The 23,540-nt window shown below is 37.2% G+C and overlaps 1 protein-coding gene across 1 annotated transcript in view; it reads right to left on the bottom strand.

Moving 5' to 3' along the window:
* Positions 1-23,540, bottom strand: part of LOC106867817 (uncharacterized) — a 110,713-nt gene that overhangs the window by 20,977 nt on the left and 66,196 nt on the right. Inside the window, exons 4-6 of the mRNA XM_014912840.3 lie at positions 17,353-17,653; positions 13,569-13,696; positions 11,800-11,874 (exon numbers count right to left, since the gene is read on the bottom strand). Coding sequence (XP_014768326.1) covers positions 11,800-11,874; positions 13,569-13,696; positions 17,353-17,653 — 504 coding nt within the window. The remainder of the gene's footprint in view (positions 1-11,799; positions 11,875-13,568; positions 13,697-17,352; positions 17,654-23,540) is intronic.

Here is a 23,540-nt window from a genome sequence, read left to right as displayed (position 1 = left end):
GTTCTCTATGCGACTTGTGTGTTTTCTGTACTCTGGTTATTATTATTTTCTTGTCTACGTTTTGTTTGCAATGTCCTGTACCCAGATATGCATCTATATATACAGGTAGACGTAGGTATGCACATACCTGTACGTATATATGCATATACTCATTTATTATTTGTTATATATATATATATATATATATATATATATATATATATATATATATATATATATGTGTGTGTGTATATATGTATGTATGTATGTAAGCACGTGGGAGATTTCTCAGAGACGCCGTCTGCATGAAAATCACTTGTTAAGTCATTGAATATGAACATATTTAATTGGAATTAAATATATTATTATTCAATGACAATTAAAACATTTAATCTCAATGTGGATGAGGGGAGGGAGAGAACGTTAGAAATGTTATTTTTATCATTTTGAATATTACTGCAAACATCAGGGACAGTTCAAAACATGTTTAGGCTTTATAAGGCCTCTTCAGTAAAGCCTAAATTTCATTATACTTATAAGAGGATTACCAAGTAAACTGTATAGGAGTAGCCACCTAAAGATTACCATATCTAATTTTATATATGTGTGTGAGCGTACGCATGCATATTTACGTGTGTATATATGTCTTCATCTCTCCCTCTTTCTCTCTCTCTCTCTCTCTCTCTCTCTCTCTTCTTCTTCTCAGTTTGTTTTCTCTCTCTCTCTCTCTCTCTCTCTCTTTGTAGCTGTGTGGTCAGAAGCTTGCTTCCCGTTCTACTGGTAGGATATTTTACTACTATTTCGTTGGATTTCTGTTTTATTGTTGGATTGTTACCATTGTTATTGTTGGACTCTGTTCGAACTACTATTTTCCGATTTTACCGGGGAATAAAAATTGTTAATTAATATTTGTTTGGCCATTGTGGCAATATTTTTTACGGACATTTTAAAAAAATTGTTGAACTGTGTTTAGTCTTTGTAGACTAATTTTTGTGCCCCTCCCCCTAACGGGGGTGGGATTTGAACTGTTGTCCTCTGTGAGGGGGAAAAATTTATAGGTTTACCATTTTTTGGTGAAAAACCATTTAATTTAATTTTTGTGGTTTGTTGCTTTGTGGAGTTAATTTGAGATTTCAAACACTGTGGAAGAATTCAACACCCTCCTGAACAACCTACACCCATCCATCCAATTTACAAAGGAGATGAGCAGTACCAAATTACCATTTCTAGATATAATGGTAGTTAAAAAGAACACCGCCATTACCACAGATATATATTATAAGCACACAGATACACACCAATACTTGAATTTTAAATCGTGCCATCCACCCCATAGAAAACGCAACATCCCATACTGCTTAGCCAGAAGAATCTGTACTATTGTAGAGGATCTAAAGACCAGAAATCAGCGCCTGATGGAACTGAAAGAATTTCTGCTCAAGCAAAAGTACCCGTCACTACTTATAGAAAATGGTATTCAGCGGGCTTCGAAAATACCCAAACAACTGAGGACACCGCAAAGAAAAAACAAGAAAAAATCATACCATTTATAGTGACTCAAAATCCATGCCACCAGAACATCTTCAATATCGCTAAAGCGAACTTACCGATCCTTGCACAAAGTAAGGAATTGAGAAATATCATTACAGATCAAAGTATAACTCTCAGTAAGAGACAACCTAAAAACTTGAAAAAACTATTAACAAAGGCAAGGTTTGACCTCAGCAACAAAAATCAAACATTCACTGTATCCAAATGCAATGATAGCCGATGCGGCACATGCCGATCAATCCATACCGGCCCATATATGAACACAAAAACAGGGAAAATATTCACCAATGCGAACATGAACTGCAAAAGTAGAAATCTAATCTACTGCATCAAATGCCCTAATTGTGAAGAGCTGTACGTTGGCCAGACAGGTAATGCACTATCGAAACACTCACGTGTGCATCGACAACAGATTAAAAACCCAGAGGTCTGCCAAATACCACTGAGTAACCATCTGGCAACATGTGGTCGTGAAACTTTTATGATATTTCCATTCCATAAACTTTACAACTTGAATGAAATTGAGAGAAACGCAAAGAAAAGGACTTTATTAAGAAATTCAAACCCACTCTTAACAAACAATGATTAAATTAATCTTACTTGGGGTTTAAAAATCTTATCCCTATAACTAAAACACAAAAAATCTCTCAAATGTCATCATTTCTAAAAATAGCCAAACACCTACTGCTGCTGTCCAAAGGAATAGGTATAAATGACAAAAGAACAGCCAGTCTGCTACAGTAGGCATGAAAGTATACTAGCTCTTATATATTTAAAGTATACTAGCTCTTATATGAAAGTATATGAAAGTATACTAGCTCTTATATATTTAATACTCTATATTTAATACTCAATATTTCATATATTCAATAAGACATTCAATACTTCATTTCATTTTACTATTTATATTATATATTCCATATTCTATATCCCACATTAATTTTATAAGGATATAAATAAAACATAAAAAACAGACAGAGTTGGAACTCTTTTAAATAATATATTCCTCTATACAAGATCATACAATACCCTTTTTTTAATATTTTTTATTTTTATTTTTATTCACATATATATATATATATATATATATATATATATATATATATATATATATCATTGTTATTATCCAAAAGTGTCGTAAGTCCAAAATGTTGATTCTTTTGGAAAACGAAAAATTAGTTTTTCCATTCCATTTCAATGCCTGATTTTTAAGGTAAAACTGTTGCTAATGTAAACATTAGCAATAGTTTCACCTTAAAAATCAGACATTGTTGGGTGCATAAAATCATAACTCAATGCATGTATGATATTTCCAGTCAGAAATATTTTTGCAAAACTGTCGTAAAAAAAAGAAGTGTATATATATGTATTTTATACACACACACACACACACTTAAATATATATATATATATATATATATATATATATATATATATATGCAGCAGTAATGCTTACATTTACAACACTATTTACCACCAATAGGGACAACAATTTTAACACGTTTGAATAATGGTTGGTTAAAGCGAGACTAACTGATGTCATATGTCTCTTACCAAACGATCACTGCCCAATACCTACCCATGTTCTCTCCCACGTCCCTTTCTCAGTTCTCCGGGTTGGCACTGTCAATGTAGGCACATTGAAAGGTAGGTCTAGCGAGATTGTTGAGATGCTTAAATGGAAACGTGTTGATGTATGCTGTATTCAAGAAGTAAGGTGGAGAGGAGCTTCAACCAAATTCCTCACAGGTAAGACACATAGGTATAAAATTTTCTGGGAAGGTAACAGTGATGGGGTAGGTGGTGTGGGCATACTTCTTGCAGAGAAAAAGTCATAGAGATAGTCAGAGTGTGCGATAGAGTGCTTAAGCTCAAGCTAGTCTTGCAGAATAGTGTAGCGTCAATTATCTCTGTCTATGCCCCACAAGCGAGCCTACTAAATGAACAGAAGGACTATTTCTATGATATTCTTCTGCATAGGAAGGATCTCATCTTCGTAACTGGGGATTTTAATGGGCATGTCGGTTGGCGGCCTGGTATTTTCCATAGTGTACATAAGGGCCATAGAATTTGTCCCCGAAACGAAAAGAGAACAAGGCTACTGGAGTTCTGTGATTCAAATAACCCATTGATCTGCAACACCAACTTCAGGAAGCCGACGAGCCGCCTGATAACCTATCAATCAGGTGGCTACGCTAGCCATATCGATTACATTCTCACCAGGCGGCAGGATGCATGGTTGTTCTTAAATGCGAAGACTGTCCCTGGTGAAGAATGTATCTCCCAGCATAGACTAGTCATTGGTGACTTTAGACTCCAGGCCAGAAAGATGCCCAGAAGCAGACCAATCTGGAAAACAAGGATTTGGAAGCTTAAAGACCCATCATATGGTCAGAGATTTAGGAACATCCTATTTGAAAAGTTTGATGAGAGGGAGGAGGAGCTACAGACTTGTGACATAGAGGGCAACTGGAAATTCCTTCGGGACAGGTTGCTGAGTGCCACAAACCAAATCTGTAGCTGGTGCAAAGTCCCATCCAGACCTAGGGTAATGTGGTGGTGGAACGTTGCCGTAGACAGGGCCATTAGAGCAAGGAAACAGGCCTGGAAGACCTGGAAGAGTGGGGGTAGCAGGGAGCTGTATCAGATAGCCAGAAGGGAATCTAGGAGACAAGTATATCTAGGCAATGGAGGAGCAGAACAGAGCATGTTTGCCTATTTTCACCGACGTGAGGACCAAAGAACTGAAGTGTTTCAGACTGGAAGACAGTGTGTGAGAGAAAATTGTGATGTCATAGGAGAGAAATGTGTCCGCATGGATGACGGTGCACTTGCATTTAATGAGTCTGCAAAGAAAGAGGCTTGGAAATTCCTTTATGAAAGACTGCTGAATGTAGAGAACGAATGGGAGGAGGAGAGTCTGCCAAGTATTTCCCCAATTGAAGGACCAGCTACCCGATTCGACAGTATTTTGGTAGATAAAGCAATTAAGGAAATGAAGACAGGGAGAGCGCCCAGCCTGTCAGGAATCACCGCTGAGATGCTTAAAATATCTGGCGTTGTAGGTAATGGTCTAGTCATTGTAAATCAAGTGATTCATGAAGGAGTCATACCTAATGACTGGTATAGCAGCATCATAGTCAACTGCTACAAAGGTAAAGGTGATGCATTAGATAGAAATAATTACAGAGATATCAAATTGTTGGATTAGGAGATGAAAGTTACGGAGATAGTCATAGCCCAAATAATTAGGGAGAAAGTTAGCCTAGACGAGATGCAGTTTTGTTTTGTACCAGGGAGAAGCACCACTAATGCTGTATTTCTAGTAAAGCAGCTGCAGGGGAAATATCTAGCCAAAGACAAACTTCTGTATTTGGCTTTAGTTGACTTGGAGAAAGCCTTTGACAGGATCCCCCTATCCCTTATCTGGTGGTCAATGCGGAAACTAGAGATAGACGTGTGGTTGGTGAGAGCTGTACAAGTTATGTACAGGGATGCTTGTTAGTAAGGTGAGGGTTGACAATGAGAACAGCGAAGAATTCAGGGTGCAAGTAGTGGTTCACCAAGCATCGATCCTAAGCACTCTCTTGTTCATCATAGTCCTCCTGGCAACAGCAGAGGAATTGAAGACTGGCTACCCATGAGAGCTCCTCTATGCTGATGACCTTGCTCTTGTTACTGAATCACTACCAGAACTAGAGAAGTTCCAAGTATGAAAACAAGGTCTAGAACCGAAGGGCCTTAGACTTAACCTAGCAAAAACCAAAGTCTTAGTAAGTAGGAAGGCAGACAAATCACAAATCCCTTCAGATAGAAGGCCCTACTCGATCTGTAAAAAAGGCGTAGGTAGAAACTCCATAAGATGCATCCGATGTAAGCTTTGGAGATATAAAAGGTGCAGTAACATCAGAGGAAGGTTAATAGAGAAACTAGCTTTTTTCATGTGGAAGATGCACAGGTACAATAAACGCTGAAAATGAGCAGAAAATAGACTCCATCAACTGCCAGTGAGTCAAGCCAGAGGTAGTAGATAGCTTCCGTTATCTAGGTGACAAAGTTAGTAGTGGAGGCGGATGCTATGAGACAAAGTTCAGAGAGTTCCTTCCTCTGCTGGCAACAAAGTGCCTCTCTCTGAGTTAAAGGCAGATTGTATGATGCCTGTATGCTAACAGCTATGCTACGTGGCAGTGAAACATGGGCTGTGACAGCCAACGGCATGCGTAGACTTGAAAGAATTGAAACCAGTATGCTTCACTGGATGTGCAATGTGCACTAGATGTGCAATGTGCATTGGATGTGCAATGTGCATTGGATGTACAATGTGCACTGGATATGCAATGTGCACTGGATGTGCACAGTGTGCATGTTCGACAGAGTGTAAGCATCTTGAGAGAAAAATTGGGCATAAGAGGCATCAGATGTGGCGTGCAAGAGAGACGAGTGCGCTGGTATGGTCATGTGATGCGTATGGGCGAAGATAGCTGTGACGGGAACCTTTCGTAGAGGTAGACCCAGGTGAAACATGATCTCCAAACTTTGGGCCTCACAGAGGCAATGACTAGTGACCGAGACATTTGGCGATATGCTGTGCTTGAGAAGACTCGTCAAGCTAAGTGAAATCGCAGTTGTGACTGATGCTGGTGTTACATAACCGACACCCGTGCAGGTGGCACGTAAAATGCACTTCTCGAACATGGAGGCAAGGTGGTTGAGCTCCTTCGAATGTTGGGTCTCACGGAGGCAATGACAGAGACCTTTGGCATTACGTTGTGCTTGAGAAGAAGACCCACTGAGCCAAGAAAAATCTCCCTCCCCGCCCCCATTTGTTTTTTGAGGGTTTTTTGCGTGATTTTAAAATACGGACAGTCCGGATCTACTATTCGTTTCTCTTTATGATTTCCAAATAATTTTTTAATACTTTCGAAATTACGGAGATGTACTAGCATAGCAATTGACTTGATCTAAGATCGTGTGCTGAAACAAAAACAATTGCAGCGGGGAGGATGTTTATAAGCCATTTAAAAACACACAAAAACCGTTAGATTCACTTCAACATTTAAATTTCATTTGTCAAACTATTTTCGTCACCTTGAAACCGCCAACTGTTCACGATTTTTGTGGGTTTTTATATGGCTTATAAACACCTTTCACACTGCAATTGCTTTTAATACTTTTTGGGAAGAAAGTCAATTGACGGTCTTCACAATGTTTCACATAATCCTGGAATATATATGTGAAATGCCAGTGACATGCTGTATGTCCGTCAGCAATGTTAGCAGACAGACAGCCGTACAGTGGTACGACATATAGTCCAAATAGATGAAAGCCTTCTTTTTAAGAGAAAAATGAAGTTGGAAGAGTGGTGAAGAAGTTTTGGATATTTGTGATTGTCGTAACCGATAGTGTGCCAGTTTTTTTGTGTGTGTGCGTGTATAAAGATATAATTAAAGCAATACGTATACACCCACGTATATATATATATATATATATATATATATATATATATATATATAGCTGTTGGACCCGGCGTTGCGCGTGTTTTCCGTGTTGAAGTTAAGCCCACCTCTGACCTTGTATTGAAATTTTCTACGTTCCCCGTGCCCTGGTTCGGCAGGGATTTTACCCGGTTAACGCTTTTGACATACTCCTAAATACTGGACCGTCTGAAATCACAGTCAAACTTTTGGGTGTACTTCGACCCATTGAGAGTGATGTTTGTTTATTTCTCTCCTCTTAATGCAACCATACTGACATCAACTCACTGCCATGAGCCTCGCTTATTCATCGATTTTCATCAAAATCGGACAAAAAATGCAAAAGCTACAGGAAAAATAAAATCGTTATGGGAATTTCCATTCAAACGCTTGATTGAGCTCACAAAAATCGATGCCAACTGAGCATTATCGAGTTTTCCAAAAACTCAGGCCTTATTTGAACTTCAGGGCATGTAATCTATCTATGTGCCAAAAATCATTAAAATCGGTTGGACGGTACAGGACACACACACACACAGACACTTTTACATATTTATGTATATAGATATACAACAAAGCCTAACGGTGTGAATTTTCTGAAACTCCTTTAGGGACAAACGGGTTTCACTATGAATTTCAATTTAATCGGAATCTACACGATTTGAAGCATATTTGTAGAAAAGAAATATTTAATTTTCTCAAAGTTATGAAGAAGCAAATCATTGGGGCACAATAGTGTAGATATGTCGAAATATTTATATATATACAAGGTTGTATATAAAACTAACTCTGTAAAAATGTATATATATTTGTATGTTTCTGTATGCATTTATACATGTATATGTATAAGTTTCAGAAGATATTAGAATAATGGAATAAAGTCAATCATAATAAATCTATTTCCTTAATTTTAAAATCTATTTCCTAATTTTTAACTACTGTTTCTGGCACACATATTTAAGCAATTTTGATTTTGAAGTATTTAAAAAATTATTTGAAAGTTATAAAGAGAAACGAATGGTAGATTCGGACTGTCCGTATCTTAAAACCCCGAATTTTAAAACTTCTCCAGAAGTTCATGGCTTCACAGGAATAAGCATGGAAAACTGCGTCAACATAACCAATTTTCAGATTTCGATTGTCATTCAATCGAAATCTCAAAGCTACAAAACAACACACGGTAAATTCAAAACAATGTGTATAAATAAGTGTTACATTTGATAGAATAATCTGAATACTGAAGGGTTAATAACAAGTGACTTTCTAAGATCTTCCATTTCCACCCAAAAACACCCATCATCAAAACCATTTACCACATTTCAAATGTGTCTGGGTTTCTCAGAGTAATATAATAAGGTTGGACATTGAAGAATTTTAGAATGTTTCTGACTCTTGTGAGAACCAAATGAATTTCTCAACATGGTTTGGAAACACTTATCAAGATTAAGAGATAATCTGGAAAGAATTTCTACTTTCAACAATCTTGAAAAAGGTTGTTGACCAAAATCTGAAACTCCTGATGCTATTGTGGAAATTAATGGTTACTAAATTAAGGCACAAAGTCAGCAATTTTGAGGGGAGGTTGTTAGTCGATACCATTTACCAGTCTACTTCGCTTTATGAGCCACAAAGGAATAAAAGGTGAAATTGACTTCGATGGGATTTGAACAAACAAATAATGACCCGGATCAAATACCATGAAGTATTTTTTCTAACGCCCGTAACGATTCACCCATTCCACCAATCCCCTTGGTAAATGTTTTAAACATTGCCACAAGGGCAGTACTATGGTGTGAAGGAACAATCGTCTATGTGGAAGCTCACTTCCTAACCATGTGGTCTTGGATTCAGTACCACAACGCGGTTCCTGGTGCAAATGCCTTGGACCTAAGCTGACCAAAGCCTTATGAGTGGATTTGATAAACGGAAACTGAAAGAAGCTGGCCGTATGTTTGTGTGTGTCATCATCATAATCATCACCATTTAACGTTCGTTGTCCATACTGGCATGGGTTGGACAGTTTGCACCAGACTCCAGTCTGATTTAGCATAGTTTTCTATGGCTGGATGCCGTTCTTAACGCCAACCACTCTGAGAGTGCAATGGGTGCTTTTACGTGCCACCGGCACGGGTGTCATTTGTGTGAAACCAGTATCTGCCATGACTGCGATTTTGCTCGGCTTGATGAGTCTTCTTCTCAAACACGACATAATGCAAAAATGTCTCGATCATTGCCTCCGTGAGGCCCAACACTCAAAAGAACTCAGCCACTCTGCCTCTGTAAGGTCCAACGCTCGAAAGGTGGCACAGGTGCCAGTTACTTGACACTAGCATCAGTCATGACTACGATTTCACTTGGCTTGACGGGTTTTCTCAAGCACAGCATAGCGTTAAAGGTCTCGGTCGCTACTCATTGTCTCTTGAGGCTCAAAGTTCGAAGATCATGCTTCACCACTTCGTCCCATATCTTCATGTACCACAGGTTTCCTCCACAGTAAGAGATCGGCAATTCTTTACACAGCTGTCCTCGCCCATACACATCACATGACCATACCAGTGCAGTCGTCTCTTTTGCATACCATATCTGATGCGTCCTAAGCCTAACTTTTCTCTCAAGATGTTTACACTCTGTCGAACATGCACACGGACATTGCACATCCAGCGAAGCATACTAGCTTCAATTTCTTTCATGCCTATGCATGTCCTTGGCTGTCACAGCCCATGTTTCACTGTCACGTAGCATAGCTGTTCGCACACAGGCATCATACCATCTGCTTTTCACTCTGAGAGAGAGGCCAGCAGAATTAGGAGCTCTCTGAGCTTTGCCCAGCCTAATCTTATTCTCACAGTTATGCTCTCGGAGCATCCACCTCCACTAACTTGGACACCTAGATAATGGAAGCTTTCTACTACCTCTAGCTTGATTTCCTGGCAGTTGATAGAGTCTATTTTCTGCACATTTTCAGCGTTTATTGTACCTGTGCATCTTCCACATACAAAAGTTAGTTTCCTTATTAACCTTCCTATGATTTTGCTGCACCTTTTATGTGTCCAAAGCTTACATTGGGTGCATTTTATGAAGTTTCTACCTATGCCTTTTCTACAGATCATGTATATATAGCTTCCTCCTCTCCTTCCCGCCTTACCTCCAACAAGTAATCTATACTATAATATATATATATATATATATATATATATATATATATATATATATATATATATATATATATATATATATATGTATGTATGTATGTATGTATGTATATATTATATATATATAAATAACATCCCCCCCCCCTAATAAAACCTAAATTTCCTCTTTCTACGACCTTTACAAATCCTTTCAACTCCTACTTTCTCTTATGAACGCTTACGAATGATAACTCCTACTTTCTCTTATGCATACAATGTCATAGATTAAACTTTTGTTTTAGTTACGCTGTATGTAAACAAACAAGTTTGTTTTTCGAAGCGCTGAAATGTATGGTAGTACAAGTAGAAAGATAGATTTTATTCAACGCATAGATACTTAACAGTATACATATAAGGGATAAAATCCTTTTTTCTTTTTAAAAGCATCTATTACACTATTTTCCTTTTGTTTCTTGACTCCCATAAGGCGTCTCAGAACATTCACGCTTTAGTTTGACCGACAGGACAACACATTGCAAAATCACTGAACTTCATTACAAATGTGGGTAGTTTTTCAGATTAACACCCGCACGATTTTCACTAGGGTGTTAGGGTTAGGGTTTTAGGGTTACGGTTAGGGGGTAGTCTTCAAGTTTAGGGATAAAAAAAAAAGTAAATGAAAATCAAGTGAAGTAACTGAACGTCTTACTGTCTTACCAGTATTATCCGTACTACTCTGTTTATAAATAAATCACACATCAAAAGGATGTGTTATAATACTATTCCACAGGCATACCAACAATCCAACATACCTCCATCATCAGCTGCCTCACGGATATCATTAGGTTTCGACACCTGGGCAGTACCATTCGATCCGGCGGTGTCAACAGCACTAAAATAAGTGTTGTTTGGGAACAAACAAACCAAAGAAACCACTTTTATCCTATGTACAATCGTATCGATAAATAAATTCAGTCAGTGAATTACAATCCCTCTTAAATACGTAACTAAACAGCGACAACTCTATTAAGTCATACAAAAATTATAATTCCTACCGTCTTCTGTAGTGTAATATAAAAGTAACAGCTTAATAACCGCATTATTTCAATCAATCAATATATAGGCAGGATTAAACACTAACTTTAATAAAACGAAACAAAGAGACATATAAACCAATATACATTGTATCGGTATTAATAATAAACTGCAATAAGTAAATTATATGCTAAATTGCAATCAATCTTTAAGTCCATATAAATAATAATCCCACGGGTCTTCTATAGATACTACTATAATGAAAGATAGATAGATAGATAGATAGATAGATAGATAGATAGATAGATAGATAGATAGATAGAAGCAATCGTGACAATCTAGCGGAAAACTGTTCGAAGGGCAGTGTTTCTAATAATAATAATGATGATGATAATAATAATAATAAGTAATACCAGTGGTGATCGGAGCGTTGGGCTCAATCCGATTGAAATTTCAAGACTTAAGGCAACTGAAAATCCCATGCAAGATTTATGTCTTGCAAAAAGCAGCCTTATTGGGCACAGCGCACATCTTAAGGAAAGTATTATCTGTCTGAGGTCCTTGTTGTGACTTGACAGATGACTAAAGACACCGTGTTACGAAGGAATAATAATAATAATAATACTTACGTCTCAAACATGGCTTTCCAATCTTGAATATATCTCCACAGTGACGTGAACTCATTGATATCAATTGTACCTGACCTGAAGTTTAATAAAATTAATTATTAACTACTAATTTAGTCATGTAAACTGTGTGATGTGGGTGAGGAGGATTACAAACACATTGTGAAATGGCAGGTTACATAGAATAGACTGTTTAAATTTGTGACGGAAACTGACAGTGTTGAATCTAGAACATTACGTTATGTTACAGATCTTTAGATGGTGTCTGAATCAGGGTTGTGGAGTTATCTAAAAGTTGACTCCTTCAGAAGGCTGTAATATCATTTGATAAGAACACGGTACAAAGAAATACATAAAACAAGGCTGTAACTTTAAGTACCTTTAATGTCGGCCTCATACACATATACATATATATAAGTTGAATGCTAAATGAAACGTGTTTGATGCGTGGAGGCCATGATCTTCTACTGTGCGTTACCTCATGTATGCTAGTCGCCGCGTGTCGTAAGAGAGCCAACCAGACCATGTCCTTGCTCTCCGACGTCCAGATGCCAAAAGAGGAAGTCACAAGGCCTCGTGTCAGAATCTCACCGCTCAACCGCCATTTAGTGCGAGCTTGTTTAAACCCACTGTCAAGGGAGGTAACTGCGCCTACAGATCTATAAACATCCGATGACTATAGGTATGTCAGACTTACACGAAACTCTGAGATATGTAACCTTTTTTGGTTGTATGATCATTATATATATATATATATATATATATATATATATATATATATATATACTTATACATACACACACACAAACACACGCACACACACAAACAAACATTAATTTTGCGAAACTACTTGGTCACACGCACGTACACACTTATACATACATAAATACTTACAAACATACATACATACATACATACATACAAGTGACCTAGCACACTCTAAACTAATGGTTAGAGTGTTGTTCTCATGATCGCAAGGTTGTGGGTTCGATCCCCTGAATGGGCAGCGCATTGCATTCTTAGGTAATCATCACCTCAATATCTGATATGTGACACACCATGCACCTGCACCTTCACCTGTACAGGCAATGTCGATTTCATGGAAGGAGTTGACTAATGTACAGCGCAAAACATTTGATTACTATAAACAAATTATCTGTGAAGATAGTTCAGGTAGAAATTGTAAAAACCTCGTCTGTCCTTTACAATAGGGAAGTTCACCACTAAAAGTCATCCAAGAAGCGAAGAGTGAGAATGCCAGATGCATTGTTGCGCATTGTCAGTGGCGTCTACTCGCAGCTAGCTACATGCCTGGCTAAGATTTTTCTCCTCTGATATAAGAAACAATGAATAATAATACATCCATTGATATTGTGAATAGTCGCTGAGCTGAATAAACATTCCGGGGTACGCAATCGAAGCAGCATTCAATTGAAATAGCCATCTATGTATCATACTTAATGACGATTGCGGTGATGATGATGATGATCACGACGACGACATTACGAGTGACATTTGGGTGGAGGGTCATGTAATGATTATGATGATAATAGTATGGTGACGACGACGACGATAATGACGGTGGTGGTGGTGGTGGTGGTGGTATTGATGATGACCACAACAGTGGTGGCAAGACAGCAGTGACGGCAGCAAGGAGGACATCAGCAACAATGTGGACAATGGTAGCAACACCAACAAAACTGTTGGTGCCGATGATGACAACGACGACGTTGGCAGTGCTAATGACTTTTTTTTTTGTTTTTGTTTCTTACCATCTACTGTCAAACATACTAATCATGAGACGACAGGTTTCTTCGCCGAATTCTGACCAATCACCATTGAGAAGAGCTTTCTGAAGTTCGTCCCATGAAATTTTCCCACTTCTGTCTGTATCAACAAGCTGGAAAATTATAACAAACAAAATGTCACCAATTTAGGGTCAGTTTGAAAATTGATAAAGACTTCGTTTGTGTGTTTATATGGTTGTAGGGCTGTTGATTGTTTTATTTTGTTATAATTATTGTGATCATTGCAATACATTGCATAAAAAATATAACATAGATAAATAACCTCAAGCAAAACGCGTGTATTCTTTGTAAACATATCTTTTATCTTTTTACTTATTACAGTAATTGCACTGTGGCCATGCTGGGGCACCGCCATGAAGGGTATAGTTGAACAAATTGCCCCCAGTGCTTATTTTTTAAGCCTCGTATTTATTTTTTCAGTCTCTCGCCAAACCGCTAAATTACGGGACATAAACAAACCAACACCAGTTGTTAAGCAGTGGTGGGAAACAAACACAAACATACACATGCACGATGGGCTTTCAGTTTCCATCTACCAAATACGCTCACAAGATTTTAGGAGCAGTCCGAGGTTATAATAGAAGACACTTGCCTCAGGTTAAGGCGCCGCGCAGTGAGAACCTGGCATCATGTGCTTGGGAAACAAATTTCTTACCATGCAGCCATGCTTACATCAATAATATTTAAAAACATACTAGTATTTCTTTAACATATACCAAAATATATTTATATTGTACTGACATAGCAGTAACCATGGAAATTCTTCAGTTATTTTGAAAACTATACCTAATTTAGTCTCCCTGCCAGAAAGGGAATTATTGTCTCCCTGCCAGAGAAGGTTTAATAATTTGAATATATATTCATGTTCAGCCTTCCTTTAAGTAACCTCTCATTAAATGTTCATGAGTTTTGCTTCTGTTTGTAATTCACACAGCCAGCCTAATCTCACACCCCGGTTAATACATCTACACTTAACGCGACTCAACTTTTTTTTAAATGTCTAGATAACGGTTTTATCGGAACTTAATGTGAAAAATAAAATTTGTGGGCAGGCACACATACATACTGACACATAACACATAAGTTTTTCAAAATTTCAAGTTTCATTTTGTAGATATATACGTTAAATTTCGATATAATCAAATCACCCCCTTAAAACGATTTATTTCAAATGATTATCTTCACGCACAAGATATATTGAACTTGCAATCAAATATTGTTTGTTCTTTGTTAGACATATAATAAATGGGTAAATTTTACTCTCGTCAGAAGGGTGTAATATTAAAAAAATAATTCCAGAAAAGAACACGAAATTAAGGAACAAGCCCGCCCATATCTATTTGGAATCATATCCGCCTTATTGCTTTGTTTCAAGAGATTGTTTTGATACACAAGTTATATTGAACTTTCAAGTTAAATATTGTGTAAAAAGGTTATTCAGCAACCACGTGATGTTGTGATTCAGTAGAATATTACCCACGTGATCAACAAAATCTGACCAATCATAACATTGCATGGAATAGACTTCAGCGACAATTTCAACTTTTAGTGTGCTCCTTTCTGAGCCCATCAATCAGTATAAAATCGACACACTGTGACTACCAGTCAGAGTACTTTTGGATGTTACAGAAACAGCATGAGGGACAGCAGAGATGACATAATAGACAGACAGTGAACAGATGCGGACAGCTGCTGAACTGATCTGGCATCAACATAATGAACTATCAGGGACAGCAACACAATGACTAGTAATTAGCTTTTTGAATATTGTTACAATTACACCAAGAACAATAACCTCCAAACTCTCTCAACGTTTGTTGCTCATAGTAACAACAGTATTTGTCTATTGCTTGTGTACGAAAAGAGTAAAAGTTTGTTGTCAAAAATCTCAACAGATTTCGTTGTCTTCTTGTATGTACAACTGTTGACTTCCAACACGAGAAATGGCAGTCAGCATTAGCTGCAGTACAATTGCTTAATTCTTTGTCACACAAACGTTTCTCAATGATCTATTTCATATGTTATACCTAAATTCTCGTCTTTCTAAATTGCCTCATAACATTGGTTTGTTTCTCATAAATCTTTCAAATGCAATACTTATATAGCTTTTCCAGGAACTTTAAAAATCCATTTTATCTGAGTAAATTACTGATGGGAATTAGAAAATATCATTTCATAAACGATGTTTAGAAAAACACGGGTTTGCATTATACTGTCACTCAATTTAGTTTCAACATAGTCTTAAACAAATAGGAAGGTTGTGTTAGATAGTGAAGCTCTTGTTAAATTATGGCAAGATTGTTGTTTCGATTCCCAGTCTAGGCAGTGGTATTGTATTCTTGAGCAAAACACTTTATTTCATGCTGCTCCTGTCCACTCATCTGTAAATGAGTAACCCTGCAACAGACTGGCATCTCATTCCAGAAGCATAGTGTGATTTGGGTCACTTATATGCCATAGTAATGAGACAACTAGCCCTACGAGTCCTAGAACTTCCAGTATTAATGACCAGGAAACATACTTTACTATTCATATATATTTAGTTGTTAAGCCCACCTATTTAGGGCCATAACATATAACCAACAACTATTCACATTCTACAAAACTCAGATGAGGACCACAATAGACAATTTCTCCCACACCTGGAAAGGGGTTTCCCTCGTTCACACAGATATTCTACGCTGCATAAAGTCACTCACAGACATTCTGCAGTCTCTATCCCACAAGCATGATTATCTCCTCTCTCTGCCTTTTCTACCCCTACTATAATTGTCTTTGCTCCCCAGATCTGGCTAGGCTCATGCCACTCCCAGACAGGTATTCTCAATCCTCTTATTTCTCCTCCTTTTGTCACCCTTCTTGATTTCACCCTTTTTTCTCAGACCCTGCACTAACCAACACCATGACCAGTCCTTCCTTTCCCAAAATATTCACCCTCTGAAACTCTCTCCCAGCTCATGTCTTTCTGGTAGGTGTTGACTTATAATGCTTGAAGAAGAACATTAACAGCATCTTTGTATTCAGCTTAATATGGATGCCTCGTTAGAACACTAAATACGGCGTTATTAGACTTGACAGATCCTCTCATATAGGTATTTGGTGTTCATTTCATGGATGCAATATTCTAACAAGGCATTTATGTTAAGCTGGATATATTTTTTTTCACTGCTTTCACAGATGACCATGAATCTCTGTCACTATCCAGTTCCATTATTATGAATTTGAATTGGGAGCTTAAGTCACAGTGAATCTTTCATTAACTGATTACACAACCATGGATGCCACCCTTATGGATGCATTGCAGTTACTCTCTTGATAGAGCTTGGTGATCCTGACCATTGATCTTCAAGGATTTTTCTGCTCAATATCAATGTAAGAAGCATTGTTGGCTCAGCTGAGCTCTTCCGTTACCTCTTCACAATCCGTTATGCTACAGTTCCATGTCTTAGCCATATCCCTGTCAGGGTGGCTGAGCGGGTGCTATGCCTTGCCAAACAGCAGCCTGTAACTATGCAGGGCATGGTTGTCACTCTATGTGGTATTTTCAAAATACCCACATACCTCTTGGTCAATATAAAGATTACCTTTTGGTATCAATATTGCTTCTGTCACAAATAATTAACTAAGGGCATCACTCTTATCGATCCTGAAGTGACTGATTACCAAGGTCACAGCCCCAACCTCCAAACCCCGTAATTAAAAAAAAATAAATAGAAAAAATAGCCAATGCAAAGCTTCATATACTTACATTAAAGAACCTAATGATGTCAGAATTAACTGGACCAACTGAAGGAGTATACGCATGTCTTGAACCTGATAAGCGCCGTCCTGACACCATGGAAGGGTTTCTCGATGATGAACTATAGGAGTAATTTCCAACGCCCATTCCTGGAGACCGAGACCGACTCCGATGAATGAGTTCATTGCTGCAAACATTTGCATTACGATTGGCAAACTTAACAGCACTAGGACGTATCACAGATGGTGTCTCCACTCCTGATTGTGGATGTCCTCGATGGGTTGGAGATAAACTAGAACAAGAGTCATATCTGAATAAAAAAGAGAGGTTAGATATTATATATCTGTGTGTGTGTGTGTGTGTGTGTTATACAATACTTTAAATTTAGTTTCATTGCAGCCAATTCATGTTATTGAACAGCTTCATGTTGACAAACCTTTGAAGAGCAAACACATATATTAACAATCACTGAACATAACTGAACAAACGCGTATCAACCAAGTTCAATGATTGTTAAATTCACTTCTCAATATTTGAAAGGTTTCTTTAGCATGAAACCACTTGATAACATGAATTGACTGTTATAAAACTAAATTTAGCAATGTAGCTAGACTTTTGCCATTGGCTATTTTGCTGCTTTGGACTTTCCCTTTCTCCTTTCTGACAAAGTACTATGCCTGAAACATCAAGCTCTGTGTCAAGCTAATACATTTCTTATGCAGATCTTATTTTCTTTTTTTATTTATTTATTTGAATTGACTATGTGTATGTGTATATGTGTATATATATATATATATATATATATATATATATATATATATATATATATATATATATATATATATACTGGAGTAAGCACATGAAATGTGCAACAAGGTGGAAAAAAGAGTACTCAAATACCAGAGGTAGAGTAATATGCTTTATTTAAAAGCAGCAGAAATATAACAAAAAACCGTTACACTGAGTTTCACGTTCCCGTTCATCGGACAGTTTTGTTAGAATTTCTAACAAAACTGTCCGATGAATGGGAACGTGAAACTCAGAGTAACGTTTTTTTTGTTATATTTCTGCTGCTTTTAAATAAAGTATATATATATATATATATAGTGTGTGTGTGTGTATGTATACATACATACATACATACAAACACACATACATACATACATACATACATACATACATACATACATACATACATACATATATATATAGTATGTTTGTGTATGTGTATACAGTGGACATACAAACAATTAAAAAAATCACTGAATACATATAGAGTGGGTTAAATGCATTTGTTAAGAGGTTTACTCAAATTTGAATTGCTTGAAGTTCCATTGACATGAATCAATGTTTAATATGTCTCAGATGCCTTGGGCCATTGTGCAGTGCGGTGAATATAGACGCAAATGTAAAGAACTGAAAAAAATACCACAAAGTATTTTGCTTAACGATTCTGCCAGTTTACAGCACTTGCAGAGGGGAGAGGGAGTTAAAAATTGTTTCTGATATAGACACAAGGCCTGAAATTTGGTGTGGGTTGCAGATTAGTGGATTATATGCAAGAAAACATTTTGTCCAATGATCTAATGATTCTGCCAGTCTGTCACTTTTAGTTGTTGGGAGTAAGTCTAAATAATAATAATGGCTTCAAATTTTGACACAAGGCCAGTAATTTTGGGGGAGGGTGTAAATTGATTAGACCAACCTGTGTTCAGCTGGTACTTATTTTATCAACCCTGAAAAGATGAAAGGCAAAGTTAACCTCAGCAGAATTTGAACTTGGCATGTAAAGACAGACGAAATGTCACTAAGCATTTTGCCTGGTGTGCTAATGATTCTGCCAGTTCGCGACCTTAGTCTAAATAGTAATAATAACAACAATGGCCAAACTAGGGGGAAATATATACAAAGGGGATATTCTAACTGAAACTCATTCAACTGGTAATCAAAATTGCAAACACAGTTTTGAAGTTGCTTGCCATCAGTCAACTGCACATGTACATTAGAGAAAAATGAATGAAAAGCAAATATGTTCTCACGAGAAAAAAAAGAGAAATCCTTTTTAAATATATATACTCACACATACAAATATACAAAATATTTTTGACAAGGGAACTAACTCTCTGTGTAAGTCTGACATTTTTCAAGGGTTTCAAATTCCAGACATTTGGTATTCTCATTCTTTGATAGATGTTACTGTCTCCTCTCAGTTAACTCTTTATGAGAAGTTGAATATCAACTTGACAGAGAACCCAAAGTACTATCTATTATGGAATATATATATATATATATATATATATATATATATATATATATATATATATATATATATATATATATATATATATATATATATATTACACACAGACATACATACACACATGTATATATATATATATATATATATATATATATATATATATTATACACACACATACATACCCACATGTATGCATATATATATATATATATATATATATATATATATACATACATACATACATACACACATGTATATATATATATATATATATATATATATACACACATACACACCCACATGTATATATATATATATATTACACACACATGTATATATATATGTATGCATGTATGTATACCAACATGTGGTATACTAATTTCTATATACAGACATCGCCTGGCGTGTTGTTTTGTATTGTAAGGTACTTGATTTGTAAATTATACACACAGGCATCTGGAATGTAGAAATACATACATACCAACATATGTGTATGGTGAAGATCGAGTTCACTGACATTTCACCGTAATTTAACTCTACTATCACTATAGAGTCACACTATGAGTAAATGCTTGATTTGTTCTTAAAGCAGCTTTAACTCTTTAATATTTAAACCAGCCAAAACCAGTCCCAAATATTCTGTGTCTTATGTTAAAAGTGACTAGATCCAACCTCTTACACATACCCTACAAAGTCATTCTAAAAATATACAGTCACATCATTGAAATCTTGAAACTACAAGATAATGTATGATTAATTCAAAACAATGTGAATAAATAAGCATTACATTTGACAAACAAATCTCAATCTAAAGGGTTATAAATTTTCTTTCTAAATTTGGCAAAAGGCCAGCTACTTTATGGGAAGGTGGTTTGTTGATTATATTGACCCAGGTATTCAATTGATACTTATTTTATTGACTTTGGAAGGATGAAATGCAAAGTTGACATTGGCAGAATTTGAACTCAGAATGTAAAGAGCTGGAAAACATGCTGCTGAGCATTTTCTCCAATACTTACCACCTTAACTGCTTTAAAATAATGATATTTTCACTAATACACAGACATATATGTCTGTTTGTGTGTGTGTGTGTGTGTGTGTGTGTGTGTGTGTGTGATGGCCTTTTTTTCAGTTTCCCTCTACCAAATCCACTCACAAGTCTTTGATTGGCCTGAGGCTATAGTAGAAGATACTTGCCAATGGTTCCACACAGTGGAACTGAACCCAGAACACTGTATAGGCTTTGGTTGGCCTGAAGCTATAGTAGAAGACACTTGCCCAAAGTGCCACGCAGTGGGACTGAACCCGGAATCATGTGGTTCATAAGCAAGCTACTTACCACACAGCCACTCCCACACCTAGTTAGTTTATTCATAATGATAAACTAACTGGAAATAAGCAGAGTTGAATGTTCAAATTCTTTGTTCCTCTTATTATCAATATTGTACTTTACATACTAAGCAGCCAAGAAATAAATTGGAACATCAGATGGTATCCGTGGAAGAGGGAGACTCAAGAAGACATGGGATGAAGTGGTAAGGACCGATCTCAAGATGTTGGGCCTCATGGAGGAAATGACAATGGACCAAGATGTCTGGTGATATGAAGTTCTTGAGAAAACCCACCCATGTTAGCAAAACTGAGTTCTAGAAGTGCTGTGTATCTCACACACACTTAACAAGAAAACTTCTCACACACACTTAACAAGAAAACTTCTCACACACACTACCACAATGAACCCAACTGCGTCTCTACATCTCTTCTCTTCCTCACATTTCTGCTTCCTGTACTTTGATTACCTCCTACTCCCCAATCCTGTCCTCTTATCCCTGTACCACTTATCATTGCTTTTTCTTGCCCTCAACCTGTGTGTTTTACCCACATGCCCTGTATCACTCTATCATCTATCTACTTGCCCCGCCCCCGACTTGTGTGTTCCACCCACATGTAACTCCTTCATACACTATGCCTGTCCTCACACCCCTGTTCCTTTGTATCATTGCTATCCAGTAGCCCCACCCACTCCACACATACCCAAGTCTTTTGCCACTTACCCGCACTCTTTAATCACACGCCCTTCGCAATATCCAGCCACTTATATTATGGCATTTGAACCTCAAGAGTATGTCCTGGCACTTGTCACCATCTATATCTCTCTCTTCCTTTACTAAGCCATACCATTTATATTCTGATCCCCCTTCCTTGTGAGTATGCCTGGCATTTTGCCACCATCTCTATCCGGCTGTCTCCCACTCTCCCTCCTTCTCCTGCACTTCTCTCAGGTTGGGTAGCACACCTCTTTCTGTCTTCATTCCTGATCTTTCTCTCTCTGGCCAGGTAACCTTGTATTTCCTCTACAGCAAGACACCTGTCTGTCTTACTATAACCTTTTCATCATCCAACACAAGATCACCTCCTCTAATGCCTCCTCTCCTCTTGAAAGTTTTTTTTTTTTTGTCTTACAAGTAATTGGTGACCCTGTCACTTAAAAGCACTTAAAAGCACTTAAAAGCACCCAGTCCACACTGTAAAGTGGTTGGTGTTTGGGAGGGCAGCTGTAAAAACCTTGCCAAAACTGACCTCACTTGTGCTTGTGCCACGTAAAAAGCACAACTCACTTCACCTGTGCTTGTGCCACGAAAGAAACACTAAATCCACTCTGCTGAGTGGTTGGTGTTAGGAAAGGTATCCAGCTGTAAAAATCCTGCCAAAACAGTAACAGAAGTCTGATAATTCCACCACTTTCTCTTTTCTGCCTTTAAGTGATTTCTCAAGAAACTGGTGCCGACCAACAATCTGCTCCTTGAGTGGCATTCAGCTTCTGCTGTCCAGTGAGACTTCTTCTACAGGCACATGACCTGTAGATGAATGGGACTGGAACTGAACCAAATTTCTCATTCATTTCTCCTTGTTCTTCTGAACAACTTTGAAGCTTTTCTTGAATGACATACAGCTAGCAGTCATGCAGAACTCACACTGAAACAGAAGCAACAAGAGTGAAATTGAAAGAAGAACTTAATTATTTGCTTCATGACTAAGCATGATGACTCAGTAAAGTAATCTAATCACCACTAAAGTCTTATAAATGCCAAGAATTTATTGAAAGCCAAGAGTGCTAGGGCAACCTCGCCCATATTTGAATAAGTTTTGCCTAAGAATACAAACATGGATTCATGGGTGAACTTTTTAAAAGATAGCTCAAAAATGAGTTCACTTTAGTTACTTAGGCATAAAAGCTCGTCTAAATATGATACAGGAAATTGTTTTTGAAGAAAAATATTTAAAAGTTGTATCCCTAATACACACACACACACACACATACACACACACACACACACCTGCACACAATTATATATATAATGACAAATTTGAACATGACAATTTTCAACAGAAACCTTATCTTAGTTCCGTCATGTTGTTGAAACTTGGGTATTTGCATTCATTTATGCAAAATGTCCTGTTTATTTCTGTTGATTCCTTTGAAACCCTTTCTTTAACTGAAACCAGACCCCATGAGTGTAAGAGTAAGGACTTATCTTTACATCTCTTACCCTTTCCTTCTCTCAAATGGAATATGCCAGATAGGCATATCAAATGAGAAGTGTCAACAATGCTGGGGTAAAAATATTTAAACTTGTTTAGCATGATGAAACTTCACCTTCAAATCCTGTTATAAAATACTTAGAGTCTTTCAACTGATTTACTCCAAGGACATACATTGTTAAGGTTGTAGTTGTTGTGGTGGTGGTGGCCTCATTTGTGGGTGGGGAGAGAGTAATATCACCACCTAACTGATGTGAATGGTGTTTGGTGTTAGTTTAAGATGCAGGAAATGCCATGTGAATACCAGAGTTTGGCTACTGAAACTCAAGATTCATGCATACATGTATAAATGTGTGTGTGTGTGTGTGCGTGTGTGTGTGTGTGTGTGCGTGTG

This window comes from Octopus bimaculoides, chromosome 23, assembly GCF_046866305.1.
Source record: "Octopus bimaculoides isolate indiv1 chromosome 23, ASM4686630v1, whole genome shotgun sequence".
In the NCBI taxonomy this organism is placed as follows: domain Eukaryota; kingdom Metazoa; phylum Mollusca; class Cephalopoda; order Octopoda; family Octopodidae; genus Octopus; species Octopus bimaculoides.
The sequence above is the reverse complement of the archived record's forward strand: the minus strand, read 5'-3'. Positions and strand labels throughout refer to the sequence as shown.